Genomic DNA, 26,365 nt, shown 5'->3' with positions numbered 1-26,365 from the left:
AGTCTTACGACGCATCCGCTGCTCAGTGTGATGAGCGGGAAGGAGGGGGCGGAGTTCCGGAAAAAGCGGAACCTACGGACCAAAAAAACGTTACATGTAACTTTTTTTTGTGCCGACGGTCCGCCAAAACATGACGCATCCGGCGCATGACGGATGCGACGTGTGGCACTCTGTCGCAATGTATAAGTCTATGGAGAAAGAACGCATCCTGTGGGCAACTTTGCAGGATGCGTTTTTTTTTCAATAACATATGAGCTTACAGCATGTCATTATATATGAGAGTATAGCATATCAGATTATAAAACAAGCATAAGCTAATACCAGGGTGGGAGCTGTGTCCCCCAATGAATGGCTCAGAGAAAAGGATTTTACGGTGAGTACACAAAAATCCCTATTTCTCCTTCGCCACATTGGGGGACACAGACCGTGGGACGTCCCAAAGCAGTCCCTGGGTGAGGACAACATCAGATCAGGCCCTATGTAACCGCTACTTACAAATGCGCCACCGCGGCCTGCAGAGTCCGCCTGCCCAGACTCCCATCTGTGGAAGTGTGGGAATTATAGTGCTTTAAGAATGCATGCGGACAGGACGAAACCGCATGCTTGCAGGCGTGCCTTGTCGACACCTGGTGCCTAGAACCCACAATAGACAGGGAGATAGGCTGACATCTAACACGGAAGGACTCCTGGATGGTGAAAGGAATCCACCAGGCTAACATGGCCGATGAAACAGCTAAATCCTTCCTGTAAACGTCAGGAAGCCTTCCTCTTACCGTCAGGAAGCCCAAGATACAGTGTCCAACCTTCGGAAGGACGCCATCCTCGAGACGTACGTACTCAGAGCACTCACTTCGTCCGGAATATGGGGAACTCATTCCATTTTGTGGACTGGTGCCGAAAGAGATGAGGGAAGAACTATGCCCTCATAACAGTGGTAATACAATACCACCTTGGTAACAAGGGACAGGGATGGCCTGAGGACAACCTTGCCTTGAAGGAAATAAGGGAAAAAAGTCTGAAGGACCGAGCAGCTAGCACCGAAGACTCGTCAGGATGAGAAAAAAGGGCGACCTTCCCTGATAGTAAAGTCTGTCCGGATTAAAAAAGGAGTCTACTGTAGGACTCCTAGGACCATTAAGGTCCCAATGATCTACCGGTATGCGATAGGGAAGAACGTGTGAAAAACTCCCTGCGAGAAAGTCCCTACTTGCAGTTTTGTTGCAGAAATGCGGAAAGCTACCAGCTCCGCAAGCAAAAAACTGACGTGTTAACTGCGGATTTCCGAGGATCACTGGGGCCCTTTCTGCTTCCGAAAAGCTTTCGGAAGTAGTGGAAGGGGGGTTATGGAAACTGGTACCACGGAAGAACCAGAGCATGCAGTGCGATGGCTCTTGGATCTCGAGGCCGAACCACGAACTCGAGTACATCCGAACTACAACTGGAGAGCTCCAGTGAAGGCAGATCTGATGGAAGACTTCCGGGTGAAGTTCCCACTCACTTGAGGGGAAACCCTGACGGCTGAATATGTTCGCCGCCCAGAGTTCTACTCCTGGGATATGTACTGCCGAGATCACCTAATGATAGATCTCGGCCCATCAGAGAATGTGAGGTACCTCAGCCATGGCGCCTGACCGTGGGTACCTGCTAGATAATTGACGTATGGCACAGCCGTGGCATTGTCCAATTGAATTCAGATGGGTTGATCCGCCAGAAGGCAGTGGACCTACTGTAGGACTACCGTTCGGATCTCCAGAGCAATGATCGGGAGAAGAGGACTGGCATTGGTAGTTACTAATAATCATTGAACCGGGGGAAAGGCCCTGGATGAAGAAGGAGTTCAGACTATCATCTGAAAGTCTGTTTGACTTGCTGAAAACGAGCGGAGCAAAAGGAAACTGCTTCCATTGTCATCACCATTTTTCTTCAAAACCCTCCCAGCAAATCGAATGAAATGAGGGGATGATTGATCAAGTGCGCGAGCTCCCTGTTGAAGGGCCATGACCTTGTCTGGAGGGAGAATTACCATCCTTCTGAAAGTGTACCGGATCATCCTCAAAAGGGATATCTGCTGGGCTGGAAATGAGGAGAACTTGTCTAAGTTTAGCTGCCAGCCCAGGTGAGAGGGTATCACAAGTGATATAGACTACATAGCGTAGTCCTGGAAGGGCGGCTAGACAGTCGGCCAAACAGGGCAGGACGACCACGCCTCTAGGGCACAAGAGGAACATGACAGCCGCCATGAGCCTTACGAACACTCTGGGTGTGTTAGCAAGGCCGAAGGACAAGGTCGGGACTTAAAAATGCTGCTCACAAATGGAAAAGCAAAGGAATTTTTGAAGAGGGTAAAGCACCAGGAATGTCGATGGATGCCAGAAACTCCACCTTTTTCTGTTGAAGTAATGGCTGACCGGAGGAACTCCAATCGAAGAAAGAGAACCTTGTGAAAGGTTGTTAGAAGTTTGAGGTCCAGGATCGGTCTTACTTTTCGTTCCCCTTTTTGGAACCAAGATCCCTTAGATCTAGACTGTCCTGGACAACCCTTCCACTGTTGGTCGGGGCTGTAGGAACGTACGATCCTTTGTAAAGTCTCCCGCTCAAAAGCTTTGATTGGCCAGTTGTACTGTCTTCAGGAAAAGGTTACTGGTGTGCAACAAAGTAGTTAAGGTCTCCAGCCAGGTGACCATTGCTGTAGCAATCCATGCGGCGGCTAGGGAGGGTAGAGCGCTGGACCCGAAGCCGAAAAACGGAACAAACCAGATTTGCTATCTGACGACACATCGGACAGAGATACTGGTAGGTATACCACAGGAGATTCTACCTGGTTAATCTGCCAAGTGGCAGAATGCGCGGCTGCATCCAGCAGGTCATAGTCTCTTGCCATCGCCGCTCTCTTTTGACGGTGCAGAGATAAAAATTGGGAACCTTCGATCCACCATCCTCTTAACAGGGAAGTGGAGAGGGATCATCCGCCTTCTTGAATCTTCTTTTAAATAGTGGTGATGCAGAGGGGGGGGGGGGGTGCTCAGATGCCCGAAAAGGGTGCTTCTGTACATCCACAGAATTCAGGTCTCCAGGTGGACAGGACAAGTTGTCTGGCGTTAGGCCTGGATGCTGAAGAGGTTACATGGAGGCGACACTCCGTGTGATTGTCTGTTGATGGTGTGGGGAGATCGGTGCCCCTTAAAAGGACTCGTCGCCCTTAAAAATCAGACCAGGCATGCCATCCCAAGTAGAGGCTTCTGTCCAGTGAATCGTGGACTGGATGGCAAATGCTCTACGAGGGAGTTTAGTCTCCTTATGAGAGACACTGCGTAGTCTAGAGCAGGACCGGAGTCCTCGTCATTGTACAGAGATTGGTTGATGATATAAATAGTAGAGTTCATCCTTTAGTGAAGCTTTGGCAAGTCCAGGTCCAAGGCAATATCCGATCCATGCTCAGCTCAGCAAATCCTTGGAGAGAGATCATGAAATGAAAACTTCCGTTTTCTAGATGCCTGAACGTTTCTAGAATACTCGCGGCCCCTGCTAGCCGACGGATCCCACGTAGGAGAGGGACCATGTATATCGGTCCTGCGAGCACTCCGAGTCACGGAGGAATCACGGAGGGATTCAATCTCTTGGTCAGAGAAACCATGGGTTGCGGTAGTGACGAAGTCCACTGAGGGAACTAGGTACACTGGGATAAACTTGGATCAGCGGCGGAGGGCTCCTGAGCTCATTTATGACCGGCTTCAGATTGGTCATGTGCCTTTAAGACCAGGGAATACTGGTCGTGTGCCTTTAAGACCAGGGATACTGGTCATGTTGCAGAGTCGTTATGCCCCTTTAATACAAAGTCGTCGCCCCTGTGTGAGCCGGCCGGGTGGACCAAGATGGCCACTGGGAGTGGCAGAGGTGATAAAATCTCGAAGAGAGCGAGAAGCGCAAATACGGGGGGCGGAGCCACAGGCATGACATGGGCGGAGCCTCGAGACTTCCATGAATAGGCCCAAGCCGGGGCCTAAATTTCTGCAGGCGGCGGGAGCGATACCAGCAGTAGAAGTGAGGGGCGTTGCAGTGGCCGAGAAAATTGAGCGCTTCCGTGCCAGGCGAGAAGCGCCAGAAAAGCGGGCAGAGCCGCCTTAGGGCGCCATAGTGCGCTTCCGTGGTGCGGCCTACACATCGGCCGAAGCCGGGGGCTAAATTTTTGCAGCCGGCTGGAGCGTTACCTCAGGGAGGTGGGCCACAGGGAAGTCTGAGACTGCCTGTGAGCATGAATATCCCGCTGCAGAGGCCCATCGCTGACAGGATCCACTCACCATCGATGCGTGTCCCAGCATGGAGCCGCCGCGGATGTCGGGTATTGCAACGTGGACGGTGCAGGGATAGAGGGCCAAACCTCAATCCATCATTCCTTTGTTAGGGAGGTGGAGAGGAACCGTCCGCCTCCTTGTGCCATCTGCTTTCACAGTGGTGGGACAGTGGGGGCTGCTCGGACGCCATAGAGAGGCGCCTCTGTACATCCACGGAGTTCAGCCCCCGGGTAGACAGGTACAGTTGTCCGGCATTAGGCCTGGCTCCAGGAGAGCATACATGGAGGCGACACTCCATGTGGTCGCCTGCTGCTGGTGTGGGGAGATCGGGACCGTGAAGGAACCGTCACCCCTGAAGTGAGCTCAGGCATGGCTTCCCACGTCGCAGGAGAGGGTACTTGCATGTTGATGATTCAGGGGAGATCGGAACCTTGAAAGGATCCGTCGCCCCCTTCACTCCGTTAATTAAAAATAAAAATTTACAGAAAAGTAAAAATAAAATAAAAACGTTGGGGTCTGAACCAGACCCTGTGTGCCTTGTACAGACACTAAGCAAGAACTGGTTAGCTGAGAGCCAGCAGGAGGGTGGATACTGCAGGGGAGGAGCTAACTTTGTATCACTTAGTGTCAGCCTCCTAGTGGCAGCGGCATACACCCCACGGTCACAGTCTGTGTCCGTGTCCCCCAATGTGGCGAAGGAGAAAATGAACATTTTACTTTTTTCAGAAAAACTTTACTTTAGACCCAATTTTTTCCCCCACAATGTTAACAGAAAAAAATGGACCCCAAAATTTTGTTGTGCAATTTCCCTTGAGCACACCAATACCCTTATGTAAAGAGAAAACAACTGTTTGGCAGCACAATTTGACTTTCTGAACATAAAATTGGCTGGTATCGAGAGCTGATGCTATGTCCCATTTGGAGAGCCCCTGATGTGCCTTAACAGTAAAAAAAAAAACCACAATTGACCCCATTTTGGAAACTAGACCCCTCAAGAAATTTATCTAGATGTGTGGTGAGCACCTTGAAACCTCATGTGCTTTACAGAATTTTTCATTTTAGCAAAAATAGGAGAAAATGAACCTCAACATTTGTTGTGCAAATTCTCCCAAGTATACAGATACCCCGATATGTGGGGAAATACTACTTTTGACGTAAAGTGCAAAGCTCAGAAAGGAAGAAGCTCCATATTTGAGTTCAGATTTTGCTAGCATGGTTTGAAGGTGCTATCATGTCACATTGGCAGAGACCCTGATGTGCCAGCAGAAGACCCACGCCCTCCATATGTGACCTCATTTTACAAACTACACCTTTCCTCCCCCAATGAATTAATCTAGGGATGCACTGATCATATTTTCACATGTACTTCACAGAATTTTATACCATTGGGCGGTGAAGAAAGAATACATTTCATTTTCAAAATCAGTAAAATGTCGTTTTAGCCCCAAGTTTTTAGGTTTTCTGAGGGTTAATAGGAAGAAAAATGAACCTCAAGTTTGTAAAAATTTCTCCTGAGTGCGCCAATACCCTACATGTAATCGGGAAATACTTTTCAGGCACAATGCAAAGCTCAAAAGGGAAGGCGCCTCCCGAAGCAGTGCGAAACGTGCGTCGAGGCAGAGGGATGCCCAGGATTATCCACATGCACACCAATGGAAATGTATGCCCTATTATTGCTACATTATGTACACCTGATGTGTCAGTAAATACTATTCCATACACTTCACAGAAACCACATTCAAATTGTGAATACCTTTTTGAATGTTATCCCCTGTTGACTATACAGGATATGCATTGTATACAGCCCATGTCAGCACAGGCTTAATGTCTCAGTGACAGCTACTTCATTACTTTGTCTTCACTAATTGCTGCTTCAATTGGTCACATTTTCTGACACTACCAGTCTTGTGATTATATCTTTTGCACTTTATGTCCTTTTCTCGGGACACTTATTTACATACACTGTTTATAATTTGGGCCATGCTATTTTTAGCCAGTGCTATGTGGTATTCCATTGTATAAGTGTCCATTTTAATGACCTAGCATCTTACTCAATTGTTTTATATGATTGTATCAATAAAAAATAATTTAAGTACCACCTTTTGGTCACCACGGCATTTTACTTTATGGGTTACCAATTCTGTGATTAAAGGGAATCTGTCACCCCAAAATTTGCCTATAAGCTGCGGCCACTGCCATCAGGGGCTTTTCTACAGCATTCTGTAATGCTGTAGATAAGCCCCCCGATGTCACCTGAAAGATAAGAAAAACAAGTTATATTATACTCACCCAGGGGCGGTCCAGGTCCAGCGCCTCCCATCTTTGCACGATGTCGTCCTCTTCTTTGCTTCCTGCCGCTGCTCCTTCGCAGGCGTACTTTGTCTGCCATGTTGAGGGCAGAGCAAAGTACTGCAGTGCGCAGGCGCCGGGAAAGGTCAGAGACAACAGCGCCTGCGCACTGCAGTACTTTTCTCTGCCCTCAACAGGGCAGATAAAGTACGCCTGCGAAGGAGCCGCGGCAGGAAGCAAGGAAGAGGACGTCATCGCATGAAGATGGGAGGCGCTGGACCCAGACCACAGGTGACATCGGGGGCTTATCTACAGCATTACAGAATACTGTAGATAAGCCCCTGATGCCAGTTGCTGCAGCTCATAGCTGAATTTTGGGGTAACAGATTCCCTTTTATTTCACCAAAACATTTGCTTTTTGGAGCATTTTTTCACTTTTTATTGCTTTCAATAAGTGAAAATCTACAAAAACACAAGGGTGTGAATGACATTTCTGGTATTGTAAAAAAGCAGCTTTTAATTTGCATTAAAAACACTGCATGTGAACACAGGTTTACACAATTTCCTGCAGATTTGACCATGGATTTTATCTATTAAAACACTAAGTGCTGGAATTCACTGCATTTTGCTGCAGACTCAATATATTTTTGCAGGAAACAGTAAATAGTTTACCTTTTTTCTCATTCACATCCTGCTCACTTTCAGGGTTATACAATTCATCATCTTGATCTGGAGCCTCAGTTAAAATGTCATCCAAAACATTAACTTCCCCATCTGAGGAGGGAGAGAAAAAAAAAATATATTAAAGAGTAAAACACTAGACACCTTTTGAACTGTTCGTTTAAAAAAAATGCTTTATTGAAATTAGAAGGGCTCAAGTCGCATACTAGTTCTTTTTTTTATCCATAGATGTTACTATGTGTCACATTTTCAGTTGCTGGATTTTGGAACTCTGGGATAGGTTCTTGAACATATGTCACACATGCAGTCACTGCCATGCTTAAAGGGAACTTGTCCCCCTCCCCCCCAGGGCATTTTTAAGTAAAAGAGCCACCTTCAGCAGCACTAAGGCTGCATTCTGTGAAGGTGGCTCTTATGTTTCTGATCCCTAGTAACACTGAAATATTTACTTTTATAAATTGCGCCCCATACCTGTATTGAGTCCCAGAGGTATGGTGTCTCCCGTTTCCGCCGCCTCCCAGCCATCCATCATCCCAATCTCTTGCGTCTGTGTGCTGCCTCCTGTGTTGCTGTTACATGCCAGGCGCCTGCCCCCATCTCCCTCCTCCTCTTTCCTCCCTCGGCAGCATCTGATGAGCTGACCTGCCAGTGAATTGTGTGTTCCTCAGCACATCAGATGCTGCCGAGGGAGGAAAGAGGAGGAGGGAGATGGGGGCAGGCGCCGGGCATGCAACAGCAACACCTGAGGCAGCGCACAGAGTTTGGGATGCTGGACGGCTGGGAGGCGGCGGAAACAGGGGGAGACACCATACCTCTGGGACTCAATACAGGTATGGGGCGCAATTTATAAAAGTCAATGTTTCAGTGTTACTAGGGATCAGAAACATAAGAGCCACCTTCACACAATGCAGCCTTAGTGCTGCTGAAGGTGGCTTTTACTTAAAAACGCCCGGGGGGTGTGTGGGGTGTGATAAGTTCCCTTTAAAAGCAAGCGGAGGTGGGCAATTAATTTTCCCAAGGGGCCACATGAGAGACCATGATTGTTGTGGAGGGCCGAACTAATAGCTTGAAATTAATTCTACTCAATATTAATTTATTAATAGTATCACTTAACATTGAGCATAATTAAGTATGCTGACACCCCCTATATATCTTTGAACCCCCCTCCAGAGCCCCTTATATACAGCATGAGCCCCACACAGCCTCCCCATGTACGACATGAGCCCCACACAGCCTCCCCATGTACGGCATGAGCCCCAAACAGCCTCCCCATATATAGCATGAGCCCCACACAGCCTCCCCATAATAATAATAATAATAATCTTTATTTATATAGCGCCAACATAGTCCGCAGCGCTTTACAGTTTAAGTTTCAAACACAACAGTCATAGGTAACAATGTTAACAATACAGTAATAAAGCAAAATAAGACGACCCTGCTCGTGAGAGCTTACAATCTACAAATGCACTGCATGAGCCCCAGTTTCCCCATATACTGCATGAGGCCCCAACACAGCCTCCCTATAAACTGCATGAGGACCCCACAGCTTCCCCATATACTGATTGAGCCCCATGCAGCCTCCCCATATATTGCATGACCGTATACAGCCTTTCCATAGCCTCACCATGTGCAGCATGTCACCCCCATAGCCTCCCCGTGTGCAGCATGTCACCCCCATAGCCTCCCCGTGTGCAGCATGTCACCCCCATAGCCTCCCCGCGTGCAGCATGACACCCCCATAGAATCCCCATGTTCATACACAAAAAGAAAAAAAACAAAAAAACACCACATACTCACCTTGGTCCCGTTCCCGGCCGCCCTGGTTCTGTTGCTGTATCCAATGCTCTGACTCTCTGGCGATACACAGCTGACACGATGACATGACATCATCGCGTCAGCTGTTTCACAAGCTGATTCATGGAGAAAGTGGCTGGAGGCCCCTCCTCCACCAATGCCGACTTCGGGAGACAGCGAATGAGCAGGCGCGTACGGTGCGGCCCGCGGACCTCAGGTTTTCAGTCCCACGGCTGTCTCGGTCCGCAGACTGGACTGAGACAGCCAGAGGGCCGGATGTAGCCCACGAGCCGCACTTTGCCTGGGTCTGCTTAAAAGAAATCTGCCACCACCAGGTTATCCAATCAGAGCAGCACCAAGTAGAAACAGAGACCCGGATTCCAGCTTAGGCTACTTTCACACTAGCGTCGGGAACAACCCGTCGCTGTGCGTCGGGTCGACGTTCCCGACGCTAGCGTGGTCTCCGCCGCACAACGGGGGCAGCGGATGCATTTTTCCCACGCATCCGCTGCCCCATTGTGAGGTGCGGGGAAGTGCGGGGAGGTGGGGGCGGAGTTCCGGCCGCGCATGCGCGGTCGGAAAAAGCGGACCGTCGGGAGCAAAAAACGTTACATGTAACGTTTTTTTCTCCCGACGGTCCGCTACCACACGCCCAAGCGTCGCAAAACGGACGCAACGTTTGGCAATGCGTCGCAAATGCGTCGCTAATGTTAGTCTATGACGAAAAAACGTATCCAGCAAGAACTTTTGCTGGATGCGTATTTTCGGCAAAACGACGCATTTGCGACGTATTGCAGTTAACGCTAGTGTGAAAGTAGCCTTAGGCTACTTTCACACATCAGGTTTTTTCCATCAGGCACAATCCGTACTTTATCTACCCTCTTGTGGGCAACGTAAAGTAGTGCAGTGGCAGGCGCCGGGCCTCTCTGACCTTTCCCGGCGCCTGCGCACTGCAGTACTTTGCTCTGCCCTCAACAGGGCAGACAAAGTACGCCTGCGCAGGAGCCGCGTCAGGAAGACAAGAGGAGGACGTTGTCATCGTATGAAGCTAGGAGGCGCCGGACCCGGACCGCGACGCCCATCGGACCCGGACCGCAGCGGGGCCGCCCCTGGGTGAGTATAATATAACCTGTTTTTCTTAGGCTAGGGTCACATTGCGTTAGGGCAGTCCGTTTAGCGCATAGCGCTACGAACTGCGCTAACGCAATGTCCCAAATGGGATCGCGTTAGCGCTAGCGAGGAGCGCTAGCGTCACTCAAATGACGGCACATCGCTAGCGCACGCCCAATGTGGGCGTGCGCTAGGGATGCGTTCGCCATTACAGGCAATGGCGGCGTTAACGGACTACGTTACACCGCGTTATGCCGCGGTGTAACGTAGTCCGTTAAACGCGGTCACATAATGCAATGTGACCCTAGCCTTACCTTCCAGGTTACATCGGGGGCTTATCTACAACATTACAGAATAAGCCCCTGATGCCGGTGGCCTTAGCTCACATACGATTTTTGCGGTGACAGATTCCCTTTAATGTGCACTACCGAGTGCCAGGTTAGGCTACTTTCACACTTGCGTCGTTTGGCCTCCATCGCAATGTGTCGTTTTGGGAAAAAAACGCATCCTGCAAATGTGCCCGCAGGATGCGTTTTTCCCCATAGACTTGAATTGCCGACGGATCGCGACGTATGGCCATAAGTCGCGTCCGTCGTGCACTGGACGCATCGTGTTTTGGCGGACCGTTGTCACGAAAAAACATTCAAGGGAACGTTTTTTTCGTACGTCGCATCCTTCATTTCCTACCGCGCATGCGCGGCCGGAACTCTGCCCCCTCCTCCCCGGGACTTTAGAATGGGCAGCGGATGCGTTGAAAAACTGCATCCGCTGCCCACGTTGTGCCGAATTTTCACAACGTCCGTCAGTACGTAGCGCCGACGCTTAGCGACTGCCGCAAGTGTGAAAGAAGCCTAAGGGTACCGTCACACAGTGGCATTTTCATCGCTACGACGGCACGATTCGTGACGTTCTAGCGATATAGTTACGATCTCGCAGTGTCTGACACGCAGCAGCGATCAGGGACCCTGCTGAGAATCGTACGTCGTAGCAGATCGTTTGAAACTTTCTTTCATCGCTGGATCTCCCGCTGTCATCGCTGGATCGTTGTGTGTGACAGCGATCCAGCGATGCGTTCGCTGGTAACCAGGGTAAACATCGGGTTACTAAGCGCAGGGCGGCGCTTAGTAACCCGATGTTTACCGTGGTTACCAGCGTAAAAGTAAAAAAAAACAAACCGTACATACTCACCATCTGATGTCCTTCAGGTCCCTTGCCGTCTGCTTCCCGCTCTGACTGACTGCCGGCCGGAAAGTGAGAGCAGATCACAGCGGTGACGTCACCGCTGCACTCTGCTCTCACTGTACGGCGGCACTCAGTCAGAGCGGGAAGCAGACGGCAAGGGACCTGAAGGACATCAGATGGTGAGTATGTACGGTTTGTTTTTTTTTACTTTTACGCTGTTAACCACGGTAAACATCGGGTTACTAAGCGCGGCCCTGCGCTTAGTAACCCGATGTTTACCCTGTTACCAGCGAACCTCGGCATCGTTGGTCGCTGGAGAGCGGTCTGTGTGACAGCTCCCCAGCGACCACACAACGACTTACCAACGATCACGGCCAGGTCGTATCGCAGGTCGTGATCGTTGGTAAATCGTATAGTGAGACGGTACCCTAAGGCACACCAACATTTGGTTTCCTTTTATCACCATCAGTTAACATTATATAACTCTGCCCATACAACATTCACTCAAAAGCCACAGCTCTACAAGGGTCACTAAGACCACAAGCTTTACCTCATACAATGCACATGCCTCAGTTTTATCAGTGTCATACAAAGCAATGACAAAGGAGGTAAACAACGCTGCTCCCACTCATCACATACAGAGGACCAGACCTGCTTTTCTCATATTAACCACATAAAAAAGTGCAACTGTTCCTAATACATTAACACAACTAAATGAGACATTACAGCATTTTAACGGTTTTATTTCGTTGTAATCTGTATTTTTGGAATGCCAACCATATTGGTTGTCACTGTAGTACGTGGAAAGAAATCCTATCATTGATGACCCTTTACACTGGCAAGCCACTAGAATGGTAAAACCACTTTATTGTTATAGTATATTATTAAACATATGCATCTATTTAGACCCAGCCTCATAAGGTCTAAACTGACAAGTCTGCGGTCACTGATTGCAGATTTATGAACACACCCCCACCCCAAGCAGAGGATTCGCTAGTTTCTGAGCAAGGACCAGCGGGTACGTATGCATTATGCATATTCCTGGCCAGAGCCCGTCTAGTAGGCACGACCACTGGATAGCTGTGTCTCTAGATGTGGAGCAGCCTACTCAATACAAATGTATGGCGCGAGGCCGCACCCACTTACAGTGAGTGAACTGGGGGGGGTGGGGTGGGGGGGATTCCTAAGTCTGCAGTTACAGAGAGTAAGGGTATGTGCACACCCTGCGGTTTCGCAGAGCCTAATATCCCAGTAAATTATAGTGGGTCAGTCAGCTTGAGTTTCTCTTTTGCTTACTTCTCACTTGCTTATGAAAGGCAACAGAAACCTGGCAGAACTGAAGCAAAATGGTAGGTCGAACAGATACCAAGAGAACAGAAGGATATTTATGTTGCCAGAGTTTGCATGAAGCTGTAACCAGCAGGAATCCTTAATTTCATCTACTATATGATCTAGCAATCATGAGAGTACAATATATTCATGTCCTCTAAATATGAAAAATATTTACGACGAAAGCCCTATTTGGAGGGCGATACGCGTTGGGTCGTGTCGCTTGGTCCGTGTTAGCGTGCACACGGGGACTGTGTCCCTGGCTACTCCCCTGGGTAATATTATATATCTCTTACTTTAGTCATGGGTGATTTTATCTGCTTATACACTGCGTATTTTGTGCGGTGATTCATCTTTGCGGTGCACTTTTCACCGTTTATGCCCAGGTGGCTCATTATTGAGGGCTACAGTCAGGGCTATTCTCTGCCTCGGTTGGATATCTCGCCATTGTATTTATGGCTGGGGGCGATCTATAGGTGCTAAGGCCATAAAATACACATTTTGTCCTTTAGTCCCATGAGCCAGGGGGTAGGTATATATCAGTGTTGTTGTGCAGGCTTGCTTTTGTTTATTTAAATACTCCAAATATTATATGTTACCATCTGTATATGGACCAAGTTTTCTTGTGTATTGTTTTTAATTATGTTTTAATATTTTTTGTGTGGTGTGCCAATAAATTCTTGTTTCTACATTTGCTTCATTATTGTTTATATGTCCGTGGTTTGCATAGTATAGTGGCTTTCTTTTTCTTTTTTCTTGCTACTTGATTATTGCCACTTTTTGCACCCCGGTTGAGGTTCATTTATTTATTATAGTAGTGCGCTCGGTTTTTTTGTTTCTCTTACTGTGATCTGATTGATGGTCATCTGATAGTCATCATCGTGAATTTTTGTCCGCGTTGCAAAAGGGAACAGCAGGTTGATCGCTCCCCCCCCCCCATTCATTTCCTATAGGGTTCCTGGAAAAAATGCCAAGAGCAGCTCAACAGCCCCATAGGGAATGAATGGCACAGAGGTCACACTTGCAGACAGCTGTAACAGAGAGATAACCGTTTTACTAAATGTAATTTTTCTTTTTCACCACACTTACTCTCGCCATGCTCATACGCCTTCACAGTTGTTGCTCCACTAATCCTCACATTCCTTCGCTATCCCCAAACCCCGACAACCTATAACCAAATAATAATCTCTCCTTCCCTCTTACCTCCCCACCTGACCTCCTCTACCAACCGCTCCTCAACCTCAGATCTCTGCGACTAAAACATAAAACAAGCCGGCCACTCCCCTCCTTCCACCTGCTCTCCCCTCTCTCTGCCTCTCCTCACTGCTGATGACATATCTCCCAACACTGGATACCCACAGAAAGTACCGTATTTTCCGGCATATAAGATGACTGGGCGTATAAGACGACCCCCCAACTTTTCCAGTTAAAATATAAAATCTTCTTAAGAGTCGGGGGTCTTCTTATACGCCATATGTCGTCTTATAGGGCCGGTGACTAATGTGCCTTTTGGGGGGGAGTGGTCCTGATGACGAAGAGGGGGCATCTCACAGGAAAGTGTGAGTGGAGTATCCCCCATTACCTCATTGTAGCTGCAGTGTGGGGTGCTGGGGAGCGGCGGCGGCCACCGCCCCACAGCACAGCACCCATGCGGCACAAAGAGGAGCAGCAGCTGTCGCCTCTCCCCAGCACAGAGACCCCATGCTGCAGCTACAATGAGGTAATGGGGGATACTCCACTCACACTTTCCTGTGAGACGCCCCCTCTTCGTCATCGGGACCACTCCCCCCCACCCACCATATACACATTGGTGTCTGCACTCGGCGTACAAGACGGCACCCGGCGTATAAGACGACCCCCGACTTTTAAGAAGATTTTCAGGGGTTAAAAAGTAGTCTTATACGCCAGAAAATACAGTACCTCCCATTAATTCCCCCTCCTATTGCTCCCAACTAGTGATGAGCGCATATACTCGTTACTCAAGATTTCCCGAGTATGCTCGGGGGTCCTCTGAGTATTTTTTAGTGCTCGGAGTTTTAGTTTTTCTTGCGATTTACATCTGTTAGCCAGCATAAGTACATGTGGGGATTCCCTAGCAACCAGGCAACCCCCACATGTACTTCATCTTTTCGACTTGCACAGTGGTCCTCCTCAGCCACCCACACAGACATACATTACACCTGGTCTTCACCCGACTCTGCTCCCTAACTTCACAAGCTCCCAGCTCCATTTATCTGACCACCATCTACTCATGTTCTCTTCACTCTCCTCCTCACCTGTCACCCATATGCAAGAACTAGCTCACCTCCACAGAAACCTCGCACATCTAGACACACACACACACACTCTCTGACTCTATTCTACCACTAGAAGTACAATTATTAATGTGCACTCTTGCACTCTGTCCTGGTAGTTGAGGTGCCAGTGTAACGGCTGCAGAGCCCCTGTTGATAGAGAATCAACAGGTTCACCGCACACTCTTGAGATTTAGGGTGAAAATAAACTTTATTACAATCCATTTAGCAAAAGCAGTGGCATAAGGAAGCAAAGCAAGTGATCACATATAGTGACCTATATTCACAGACATTTCGAACCTTCCCCGATCCTATTCATTGAGTCGCTGAAGGAGAAGCAGCAACATGTGTGTTTAAAGTGTAACACATAAAACAACCGTTTATGGGAAGGAAAATATCGGGGTAGATAAAATAATAAATCTATTCTACCACTGCGATCCATATCCTCACTCCACAACACAGACATTGCCACTACTTTCAACAATGCAACAGCTATTGACTCGGTCGTGCTTCTCATGCATAGCAGAGTGCAACAAATCAATAGACAATCCTGGCACAGTAACATCACTAAAAAGCTTTGGCAAGTATCCAGAATTGCAGAGCAGTGTTGGACGAAAACGCATTCTAAAGACGACTTCACTGCATTCAAGCAAGCAACAGTCGCATTCAAATCAGCCCTCATCTCTGCTAAACAGGTCTACTTGGCAAAATAGAGGATTTTGTGGATTTAGTCCATGCTGCCGATAATGATAAAAAGTCAAGGTGTTCAAATAAACAAAAGTGGTTTAATTCAACGCGTTTAAAGATTCAAATGACCTCTTCCTCAGGACATAACCTTGTGGAATCCACATTAACCATAGCCTTGTCAATCCCATACTTAGTTGTTTTTTTTACAATAAGGATAGTATGAGATACTTTATCAAATGCTTTGCTGAAGTCGAGATATACTATATCTACTACATTTCCCTGATCCACCCAGTCAGTGATTCCATCATAGAAGGAAAGTGGATTAGTCTGGCATGACTTGTTTGCTACAAACCCATGATCGCTCTGATTACTGTATTCTTAACTAAGTATTTACATACATGCTGTTTAAAAATTTGCTCAAATATCTTTAATAATATTTTATTTACATAGCGCCAACAGATTCCGCAGCGCTTTACAAAGGGGATTTGTACAAACAATAGACATTACAGCGTAACAAAAACACAGTTCAAAATAGATACCAAGAAGATTGTGAGCAGGGCCCTCACTCCATCTTTCCTGGTATAGAAGGCTCACTGGCCTGTAATTTCCTGGCTCCATCTTAATTCCTGTTTTGAAGATGGGCACATACCATACCTTGAGTCAGGGAGGTATATTTTCTCCCCAACTCAACCGCCTCTCAGCCGTTGATCATCCTTCGTCTTGCCTCCGGGCGCCACCTCCTCTCTTTCTCGTGACGTCACCGGCGCCTGCGCTCTGCAATCAGTTCTCGGGAATGCGCCATGCGTGCTGCCCCGGAACTTACATCAGGTGATGTAAGTAGATCGCGCCTGCGTGTAGTGGAGGCCCCAGATCCCGCGCCCGATGTGTGATATTATGTATTCACACTGCAGGGCACACAAGATTTCGGCACTTCTGTCGAGGAGCACAGTGACCCGCTCCACTGCGCAGGCGCCAGATTCCCACCCCTAAAGTGTGAATCATAACACAGCGGGGCGGGATCTGGGGCCTCCGCTACACGCAGGCGCAATATCCTTACATCACCTGATCTAATTCCAGGGCAGTGCGCGCAAGGCGCATGCCCAAGTACTGATTGCAGGCGCCGGTGACGTCACGATTAAGAGAAGAGGCGGCGCCCGGAGGTAAGACAGGGGATGATGGACGGCTGCGAGGCGGGCGAGTCAGGGGGAGAACATATACCTCTCTGACTCAATAGCGGTATGGCGGGAAATTTATAAATGTCAATATTTCAGCGTTCCTAGGGATAATAAACATAAGAGCCACCTTCACAGAATGCAGCTTTAGTGCTGCTGAAGGTGGCTATTTTACCTTAATAGGTCCTGGGGGGGTGACAGGTTCCCTTTAAATATATCCATGTGACGGGTGACACAAGCTCCTCCACATACACCTGCAGGGTGCCATCATTACACCAGCCATCTATCTATATAATCGTCTAAGGGGTACTTCCGTCTGTTTGTCTGTCTAACGGAAACCCCACATCGCTGATTGGTCGCGGCCGGCAGAAACGTCAATCCAGAAACGTCAGTGGCTGGATGAAAGATGCAAGAGTCTGTCAGCGACAGGCTTAGTCCAGCCGCGAATTGGCCCCTCCCTACTCTCCTCCAGTCAGTACCCCCTCCCTACTCCCCTCCAGTCAGCGCCAGTGTGTCGCCCCACCCCGGACCAACTTTTTACTATTGATGCTGCCTATGCAGCATCAATAGTAAAAAGAGATGTTAAAAATAATTTAAAAAAAAATAAAAAATTGTGCTATTCTCACCTTCTGCCATCCACCGATGCGCGCGATGCTGCCGCCAGCTTCCGTTCCCAGTGATGCTTTACGAAATTACCCAGCTGACTTAGCGGTCGAGACCGCTAAGTCATCTGGGTAATTTTGCAATGCATCACTGGGAACGGAAGCTGGCGGCAGCATCGCACGCATCAGCACAGCTTCGCTGGACGCCGGAGGGTGCGTAAGTATCTTTTTTTTTTTTAACCCCTTCACCCCCAAGGGTGGTTTGCACGTTAATGACCGGGCCAATTTTTACAATTCTGACCACTGTCCCTTTATGAGGCTATAACTCTGGAACGCTTTGACGGATCTTGGCGATTCTGACATTGTTTTCTCGTGACATATTGTACTTCATGTTAGTGGTAAAATTTATTCGATATAACTTGCGTTTATTTGTGAAAAAAATGGAAATTTGGCGAAAATTATGAAAATTTTGCAATTTTCCAACTTTGAATTTTTATGCCCTTAAATCACAGACATATGTCACGCAAAATACTTAATAAGTAACATTTCCCACATGTCTACTTTACATCAGTACAATTTTGGAACCAAAATTTTTTTTTGTGACGGAGTTATAAGGGTTAAAAGTTGACCAGCAATTTCTCATTTTTACAACACCATTTTTTTTTAGGGACCACATCTCATTTGAAGTCATTTTGAGGGGTCTATGATAGAAAATACCCAAGTGTGACACCATTCTAAAAACTGCACCCCTCAAGGTGCTCAAAACCACATTCAAGAAGTTTATTAACCCTTCAGGTGTTTCACAGGAATTTTTGGAATGTTTAAATAAAAATGAACATTTAACTTTTTTTCACACAAAATTTATTTCAGCTCCAATTTGTTTTATTTTACCAAGGGTAACAGGAGAAAATGGACCCCCAAAGTTGTTGTATAATTTGTCCTGAGTACGCTGATACCCCATATGTGGGGGTAAACCATTGTTTGGGCGCATGGCAGAGCTTGGAAGGGAAGGAGCGCCATTTGACTTTTCAATGCAAAATTGACTGGAATTGAGATGGGACGCCATGTTGCGTTTGGAGAGCCCCTGATGTGCCTAAACATTGAAACTCCCTACAAGTGACACCATTTTGGAAAGTAGACCCCCTAAGGAACTTATCTAGATGTGTGGTGAGCACTTTGACCCACCAAGTGCTTCACAGAAGTTTATAATGCAGAGCCGTAAAAATAAAAAATCATATTTTTTCACAAAAATGATCTTTTCGCCCCCAATTTTTTATTTTCCCAAGGGTAAGAGAAGAAATTGGACCGCAAAAAATGTTGTGCAATTTGTCCTGAGTACGCTGATACCCCATATGTGGGTGTAAACCATTGTTTTGGCGCATGGCAGAGCTTGGAAGGGAAGGAGCGCCATTTGACTTTTCAATGCAAAATTGACTGGAATTGAGATGGGACGCCATGTTGCGTTTGGAGAGCCCCTGATGTGCCTAAACATTGAAACTCCCTACAAGTGACACCATTTTGGAAAGTAGACCCCCTAAGGAACTTATCTAGATGTGTGGTGAGCACTTTGACCCACCAAGTGCTTCACAGAAGTTTATAATGCAGAGCCGTAAAAATAAAAAATCATATTTTTTCACAAAAATGATCTTTTCGCCCCCAATTTTTTATTTTCCCAAGGGTAAGAGAAGAAATTGGACCCCAAAAAATGTTGTGCAATTTGTCCTGAGTACGCTGATACCCCATATGTGGGTGTAAACCATTGTTTGGGCGCATGGCAGAGCTTGGAAGGGAAGGAGCGCCATTTGACTTTTCAATGCAAAATTGACTGGAATTGAGATGGGACGCCATGTTGCGTTTGGAGAGCTCCTGATGTGCCTAAACATTGAAACTCCCTACAAGTGACACCATTTTGGAAAGTAGACCCCCTAAGGAACTTATCTAGATGTGTGGTGAGCACTTTGACCCACCAAGTGCTTCACAGAAGTTTATAATGCAGAGCCGTAAAAATAAAAAATCATATTTTTTCACACAAATGATCTTTTCGCCCCCAATTTTTTATTTTCCCAAGGGTAAGAGAAGAAATTGGACCCCAAAAAATGTTGTGCAATTTGTCCTGAGTACGCTGATACCCCATATGTGGGTGTAAACCATTGTTTTGGCGCATGGCAGAGCTTGGAAGGGAAGGAGCGCCATTTGACTTTTCAATGCAAAATTGACTGGAATTGAGATGGGACGCCATGTTGCGTTTGGAGAGCCCCTGATGTGCCTAAACATTGAAACTCCCTACAAGTGACACCATTTTGGAAAGTAGACCCCCTAAGGAACTTATCTAGATGTGTTTTGAGAGCTTTGAACCCCCAAGTGTTTCACTACAGATTATAACGCAGAGCCGTGAAAATAATTTTTTTTTTTTTTTCTCAAAAATGATTTTTTTAGCCCCCAGCTTTGTATTTTTACAAGGGTAACAGAATAAATTGGACCCCAAAATTTGTTTTCCAATTTGTCCTGAGTACGCTGATACCCCATATGTGGGGGGGAACCACTGTTTGGGCGCATGACAGAGCTCGGAAGGGAAGGAGCGCCATTTGGAATGCAGACTTAAATGGATTGGTCAGCAGCCGTCACGTTGCATTTGCAGAGCCCCTGATGTACCCAAACAGTACAAACCCCCCACAAGTGACCCCATATTGGAAACTAGACCTCCCAAGGAACTTATCTAGATGTGTTTTGAGAACTTTGAACCCCCAAGTGTTTCACTAAAGTTTATAGCGCAAATCCGTGAAAATAAAAATTCTTTTTTTTTTTCACAAAAATGATTTTTTAGCCCCCAGTTTTGTATTTTCACAAGGGTAACAGGATAAATTGGACCCCAAAAGTTGTTGTCCAATTTGTCCTGAGTACGCTGATACCCCATATGTGGGGGGGAACCACTGTTTGGGTGCATGACAGAGCTCGGAAGGGAAGGAGCACCATTTGGAATGCAGCCTTAAATGGATTGGTCTGCAGGCGTCACGTTGCATTTGCAGAGCCCCTGATGTACCCAAACAGTACAAACCCCCCACAAGTGACCCCATATTGGAAACTAGACCTCCCAAGGAACTTATCTAGATGTGTTGTGAGAACTTTGAACCCCCAAGTGTTTCACTACAGTTTATAACGCAGAGCCGTGAAAATAAAACATCTTTTTTTTCCCACAAAAATGATTTTTAGCCCCCCAAATTTTTATTTTCCTAAGGATAACAAGAGAGCTTGGACCCCAGAAGTTGTTGTTCAATTTGTCCCGAGTACGCTGATAACACATATGTTGGGGTAAACCCCTTTTTGGGCGCACGGGAGAGCTCGGAAGGGAAGGAGCACTGTTTTACTTTTTCAACGCAGAATTGGCTGGAATTGAGATTGGACGCCATGTCGCGCTTGGAGAGCCCCTGATGTGCCTGGACAGTGGAAACTCCCCAATTCTACCTGAAACCCTAACCCAAACACACCCCTAACCCTAATCCCAACGGTAACCCTAACCACACCCCTAGCCCTGACACACCCATAATTCTAATCCCAACCCTAATCCAAACGTAAATGTAATCCAAACCCTAACCCTAACTTTAGCCCCAACCTTAACTTTAGCCCCAACCCTAACTTTAGCCCCAACCCTAACTTTAGCCCCAACCCTAACTTTAGCCCCAACCCTAACTTTAGCCCCAACCCTAACTTTAGCCCCAACCCTAACTTTAGCCCCAACCCTAACTTTAGCCCCAACCCTAACTTTAGCCCCAACCCTAACTTTAGCCCCAACCCTAACTTTAGCCCCAACCCTAACTTTAGCCCCAACCCTAACTTTAGCCCCAACCCTAACTTTAGCCCCAACCCTAACTTTAGCCCCAACCCTAACTTTACCTCCAACCCTAGCCCTAACCCTAACCCTACCCCTAACCCTAAACGTGACTGAAATACGTGGCACTGAAATACGTGGCACTGAAATACGTGGCACTGAAATACGTGGCACTGAAATACGTGGCACTGAAATACGTGGCACTGAAATACGTGGCACTGAAATACGTGGCACTGAAATACGTGGCACTGAAATACGTGGCACTGAAATACGTGGCACTGAAATACGTGGCACTGAAATACGTGGCACTGAAATACGTGGCACTGAAATACGTGGCACTGAAATACGTGGCACTGAAATACGTGGCACTGAAATACGTGGCACTTAAATACGTGGCACTTAAATACGTGGCACTTAAATACGTGGCACTTAAATACGTGGCACTTAAATACGTGGCACTTAAATACGTGGCACTTAAATACGTGGCACTTAAATACGTGGCACTTAAATACGTGGCACTTAAATACGTGGCACTTAAATACGTGGCACTTAAATACGTGGCACTTAAATACGTGGCACTGAAATACGTGGCACTGAAATACGTGGCACTGAAATACGTGGCACTGAAATATGTGATACGTGGCACTGAAATACGTGGCACTGAAATACGTGGCACTGAAATACGTGGCACTGAAATACGTGGCACTGAAATACGTGGCACTGAAATACGTGGCACTGAAATACGTGGCACTGAAATACGTGGCACTGAAATACGTGGCACTGAAATACGTGGCACTGAAATACGTGGCACTGAAATACGTGGCACTGAAATACGTGGCACTGAAATACGTGGCACTGAAATACGTGGCACTGAAATACGTGGCACTGAAATACGTGGCACTGAAATACGTGGCACTGAAATACGTGGCACTGAAATACGTGGCACTGAAATACGTGGCACTGAAATACGTGGCACTGAAATACGTGGCACTGAAATACGTGGCACTGAAATACGTGGCACTGAAATACGTGGCACTGAAATACGTGGCACTGAAATACGTGGCACTGAAATATGTGATACGTGGCACTTAAATACGTGGCACTGAAACACGTGGCACTGAAACACGTGGCACTGAAACACGTGGCACTGAAATACGTGATACGTGGCACTGAAATACGTGGCACTGAAATACGTGGCACTGAAATATGTGATACGTGGCACTTAAATACGTGGCACTGAAATACGTGGCACTGAAATACGTGGCACTGAAATACGTGGCACTGAAATACGTGGCACTGAAATACGTGGCACTGAAATACGTGGCACTGAAATATGTGATACGTGGCACTTAAATACGTGGCACTGAAACACGTGGCACTGAAATACGTGATACATGGCACTGAAATACGTGGCACTGAAATACGTGGCACTGAAATACGTGGCACTGAAATATGTGATACGTGGCACTGAAATACGTGGCACTGAAATACGTGGCACTGAAATACGTGGCACTGAAATACGTGGCACTGAAATACGTGGCACTGAAATATGTGATACGTGGCACTTAAATACGTGGCACTGAAACACGTGGCACTGAAATACGTGATACATGGCACTGAAATACGTGGCACTGAAATACGTGGCACTGAAATACGTGGCACTGAAATATGTGATACGTGGCACTTAAATACGTGGCACTGAAATACGTGGCACTGAAATACGTGGCACTGAAATACGTGGCACTGAAATATGTGATACGTGGCACTTAAATACGTGGCACTGAAACACGTGGCACTGAAATACGTGATACATGGCACTGAAATACGTGGCACTGAAATACGTGGCACTGAAATACGTGGCACTGAAACACGTGGCACTGAAACACGTGGCACTGAAACACGTGCAACTGAAATACGTGGTACTAAAATATGTGGCACTGAAATACGTGATACGTGGCACTGAAATACGTGGCACTGAAACACGTGGCACTGAAATATGTGATACGTTGCCCTGAAATACATGGCACTGAAATACGTGGCACTGAAATACGTAGCACTGAAATACGTGGCACTGAAATACGTGGCACTGAAATACGTGGCACTGAAATACGTGGCACTGAAATACGTGGCACTGAAATACGTGGCACTGAAATACGTGGCACTGAAATACGTGGCACTGAAATACGTGGCACTGAAATACGTGGCACTGAAATACGTGGCACTGAAATACGTGGCACTGAAATACGTGGCACTGAAATACGTGGCACTGAAATACGTGGCACTATGACTGTCAGAAAATGTTCATTAAACGGTTAGGGGTGAGGTTAGGGGTAGAGTTAGGGTTTGGATCCCTTTATCACAATGATAGTGGTGGGTGGCTTTTCAGTGTGTTTTCTGTTTTTTTTTCGATAAAAATGCATGCGTTTTTAACGCAAACAAACGCATGTGCTTAAAAACGCAAGAAAATACTGCAGGTTGTATTTCTGAAAATTAACGCATGCAGAAAAAAACCGCATGCGTTTGAAAACGCGACCAAACGTGTACAAAAAAAACGCATGCGTTTTCAATGTTAAATATAGGGAAAAAACGCATGCGTTTTTTTGTGCAAAAAACGCTGCAGACAAAAACGCAAGTGTGAAACCAGCGACGCTTTTTATAGCAAAAAAGTTTTTGCGTCTCCACATTTTGAGAGCTATAATTTTTCCACATTTTGCTCCACAGAGTCATGTGAGGTCTTGTTTTTTGCGGGACGAGTTGACGTTTTTATTGGTAACATTTTCGGACACGTGACCGTTTTTGATCGCTTTTTATTCCGATTTTTGTGAGGCAGAATGACCAAAAACCAGCAATTCCTGAATTTCTTTTGGGAGAGGCGTTTATACCGTTCCGCGTTTGGTAAAATTGATAAAGCAGTTTTATTCTTCGGGTCAGTACGATTACAGCGATATCTCATTTATATCATTTTTTTATGTTTTGGCGCTTTTATACGATAAAAACTATTTTATAGAAAAAATAATTATTTTGGTATCGCTTTATTCTCAGGACTATAACTTTTTTATTTTTTTGCTGATGATGCTGTGTGGCGGCTTGTTTTTTGCAGGACAAGATGACGTTTTCAGTGGTACCATGGTTATTTATATATGTCTTTTTGATCGCGTGTTATTCCACTTTTTGTTCGGCGGTATGGTAATAAAGCGTTGTTTTTTGCCTCGTTTTTTTTTTTTTTTCTTACGGTGTTTACTGAAGGGGTTAACTAGTGGGGCAGTTTTATAGGTGGGGTCGTTACGGACGCGGCGATACTAAACATGTGTACTTTTATTGTTTTTTTTTTTTATTTAGATAAAGAAATGTATTTATGGGAATAATATTTTTTTTTTTTTTTTCATTATTTTGGAATATTTTTTTTAATTTTTTTTACACATTTGGAAATTTTTTTTTTTACTTTTTTACTTTGCCCCAGGGGGGGACAATACAGATCGGTGATCTGTCAGTTTGCATAGCACTCTGACAGATCACCGATCTGCGAGAGGTGCAGGCTGCTTCACAGTGCCTGCTCTGAGCAGGCGTCTGTGAAGCCACCTCCCTCCCTGCAGGACCCGGATCCGCGGCCATCTTGGATCCGGGTCTGGAGCAGGCAGGGAGGGAGGTAAGACCCTCGCAGCAACGCGATCACATCGCGTTGCTGCGGGGGGCTCAGGGAAGCCCGCAGGGAGCCCCCTCCCTGCGCGATGCTTCCCTGCACCGCCGGCACATCGCGATCATGTTTGATCGCGGTGTGCCGGGGGTTAATGTGCCGGGAGCGGTCCGTGACCGCTCCTGGCACATAGTGCCGGATGTCAGCTGCGATATGCAGCCGACACCCGGCCGCAATCGGCCGCGCTCCCCCCGTGAGCGCGGCCGATCGGCTATGACGTACTATCCCGTCGGCGGTCATGGGGGCCCACCCCACCTCGACGGGATAGTACGTCGGATGTCAGGAAGGGGTTAAACAGGGATATGGTGCACACACTGCTACACGCTACGTGGGCTGTGCTACGCGCTATGTGAGCTGTGCTACGCGCTGTGAGCTGTGCTACGCGGGCTGTGCTACGCGCTACGTGGGCTGTGCTACGCGCTACGTGGTCTGCGCTACGTGGGCTGCGCTACGCGGGCTGCGCTACGTGGGCTGCGCTACGCGGGCTGCGCTACGCGGGCTGCGCTACGCGGGCTGCGCTACGTGGGCTGCGCTGCGCTACGTGGGCTGCGCTACGTGGGCTGCGCTACGTGGGCTGCGCTACGCGCTACGTGGGCTGCGCTACGCGGGCTGTGCTATATACTATGTGGCTGTGCTAAGCGCAACATGCATAGTCTAGAATACCTGATGCGTTAAGAGTCAGGACACCATCTAGTATAATATATATATATATATATATATATGTGATGGGTGACGCACGAGCTCCCCAGACACCCGCAGCGTGGGCGCCTCATCACACCAGCCATGGAGCCCGGCTCTGCCCGCACCGCTCACCTTTGCTCTGCTCTCCCCTCTCAGCCTCCATTCTTCGCCCGGATCTCCTCCTTCTCCGCAGCCGCCCCCGCCTGCCTCGGTGGTGGGCCTCTTTGGAGTCTTGGCCGCTGGCGGATGTCACAGTGTCCCCCCCGCCCCGCCGGGCGCCCCGCTCTCCTGCCGTGGCGAAGCAGATCCCGTGGGGGAGCAACCCGTCCTAAGGACCAGCGGGAGATAAAGAACCTTGGCGTAGCAGGTCCTGTGGAACCTCCAACGTGCAGCGCCGGCCTCTACAGCTCGGGCCAGCAGGGTCTTTCTTCTCCTCACTCCGTTCTACGCACAAAATGGCGGCTCAGAGCTGTACCCTCCTGCGACAACAACACCCACCTCCCAGCATACACCGGGAACATTGCCTAAAGTGTGACGTCATCACGCCCCGCCTTTTGGCGCGTGTGTGTGCGGGCACCCGGGTTGATGCTTCTTCTGACTGAATATGGCTACCGCCCTCACTGCGCTGCAGAGCAAACTACTGGGTGGCAAAACCGTACTGATTTATTAAAGGAAATGTTCCTAAATCCCTTTAAACTGGCTGTGGACCATTGGACAGCCCTAGCGTCACAA

The 26,365-nt window shown here is 47.5% G+C and overlaps 1 protein-coding gene across 6 annotated transcripts in view; it reads right to left on the bottom strand.

The window, feature by feature from the left end:
• YTHDC1 (YTH N6-methyladenosine RNA binding protein C1) overlaps nt 1-26,136 on the bottom strand; it is a 119,663-nt gene extending 93,527 nt beyond the window's left edge. For 3 of the 6 annotated variants that reach the window (XM_077275927.1, XM_077275959.1, XM_077275969.1), the window contains exons 1-2: nt 25,766-26,122; nt 7,254-7,355 (exon numbers count right to left, since the gene is read on the bottom strand). In XM_077275927.1, the coding sequence (XP_077132042.1) occupies nt 7,254-7,355; nt 25,766-25,796 (133 nt within the window). In that variant the 5' untranslated portion in view covers nt 25,797-26,122. Of the gene's footprint in view, nt 1-7,253; nt 7,356-25,765 lie in introns of all 6 variants that reach the window. The other 3 variants (XM_077275944.1, XM_077275951.1, XM_077275937.1) reach the window with 2 other exon arrangements.
• Nucleotides 26,137-26,365: the final 229 nt, after the last annotated feature.

This window comes from Ranitomeya variabilis, chromosome 1 (genome assembly GCF_051348905.1).
Source record: "Ranitomeya variabilis isolate aRanVar5 chromosome 1, aRanVar5.hap1, whole genome shotgun sequence".
In the NCBI taxonomy this organism is placed as follows: Eukaryota; Metazoa; Chordata; class Amphibia; order Anura; family Dendrobatidae; genus Ranitomeya; species Ranitomeya variabilis.
Note: the sequence above shows the minus strand (reverse complement) of the source record. Positions and strands in the feature narration are given on the sequence as shown.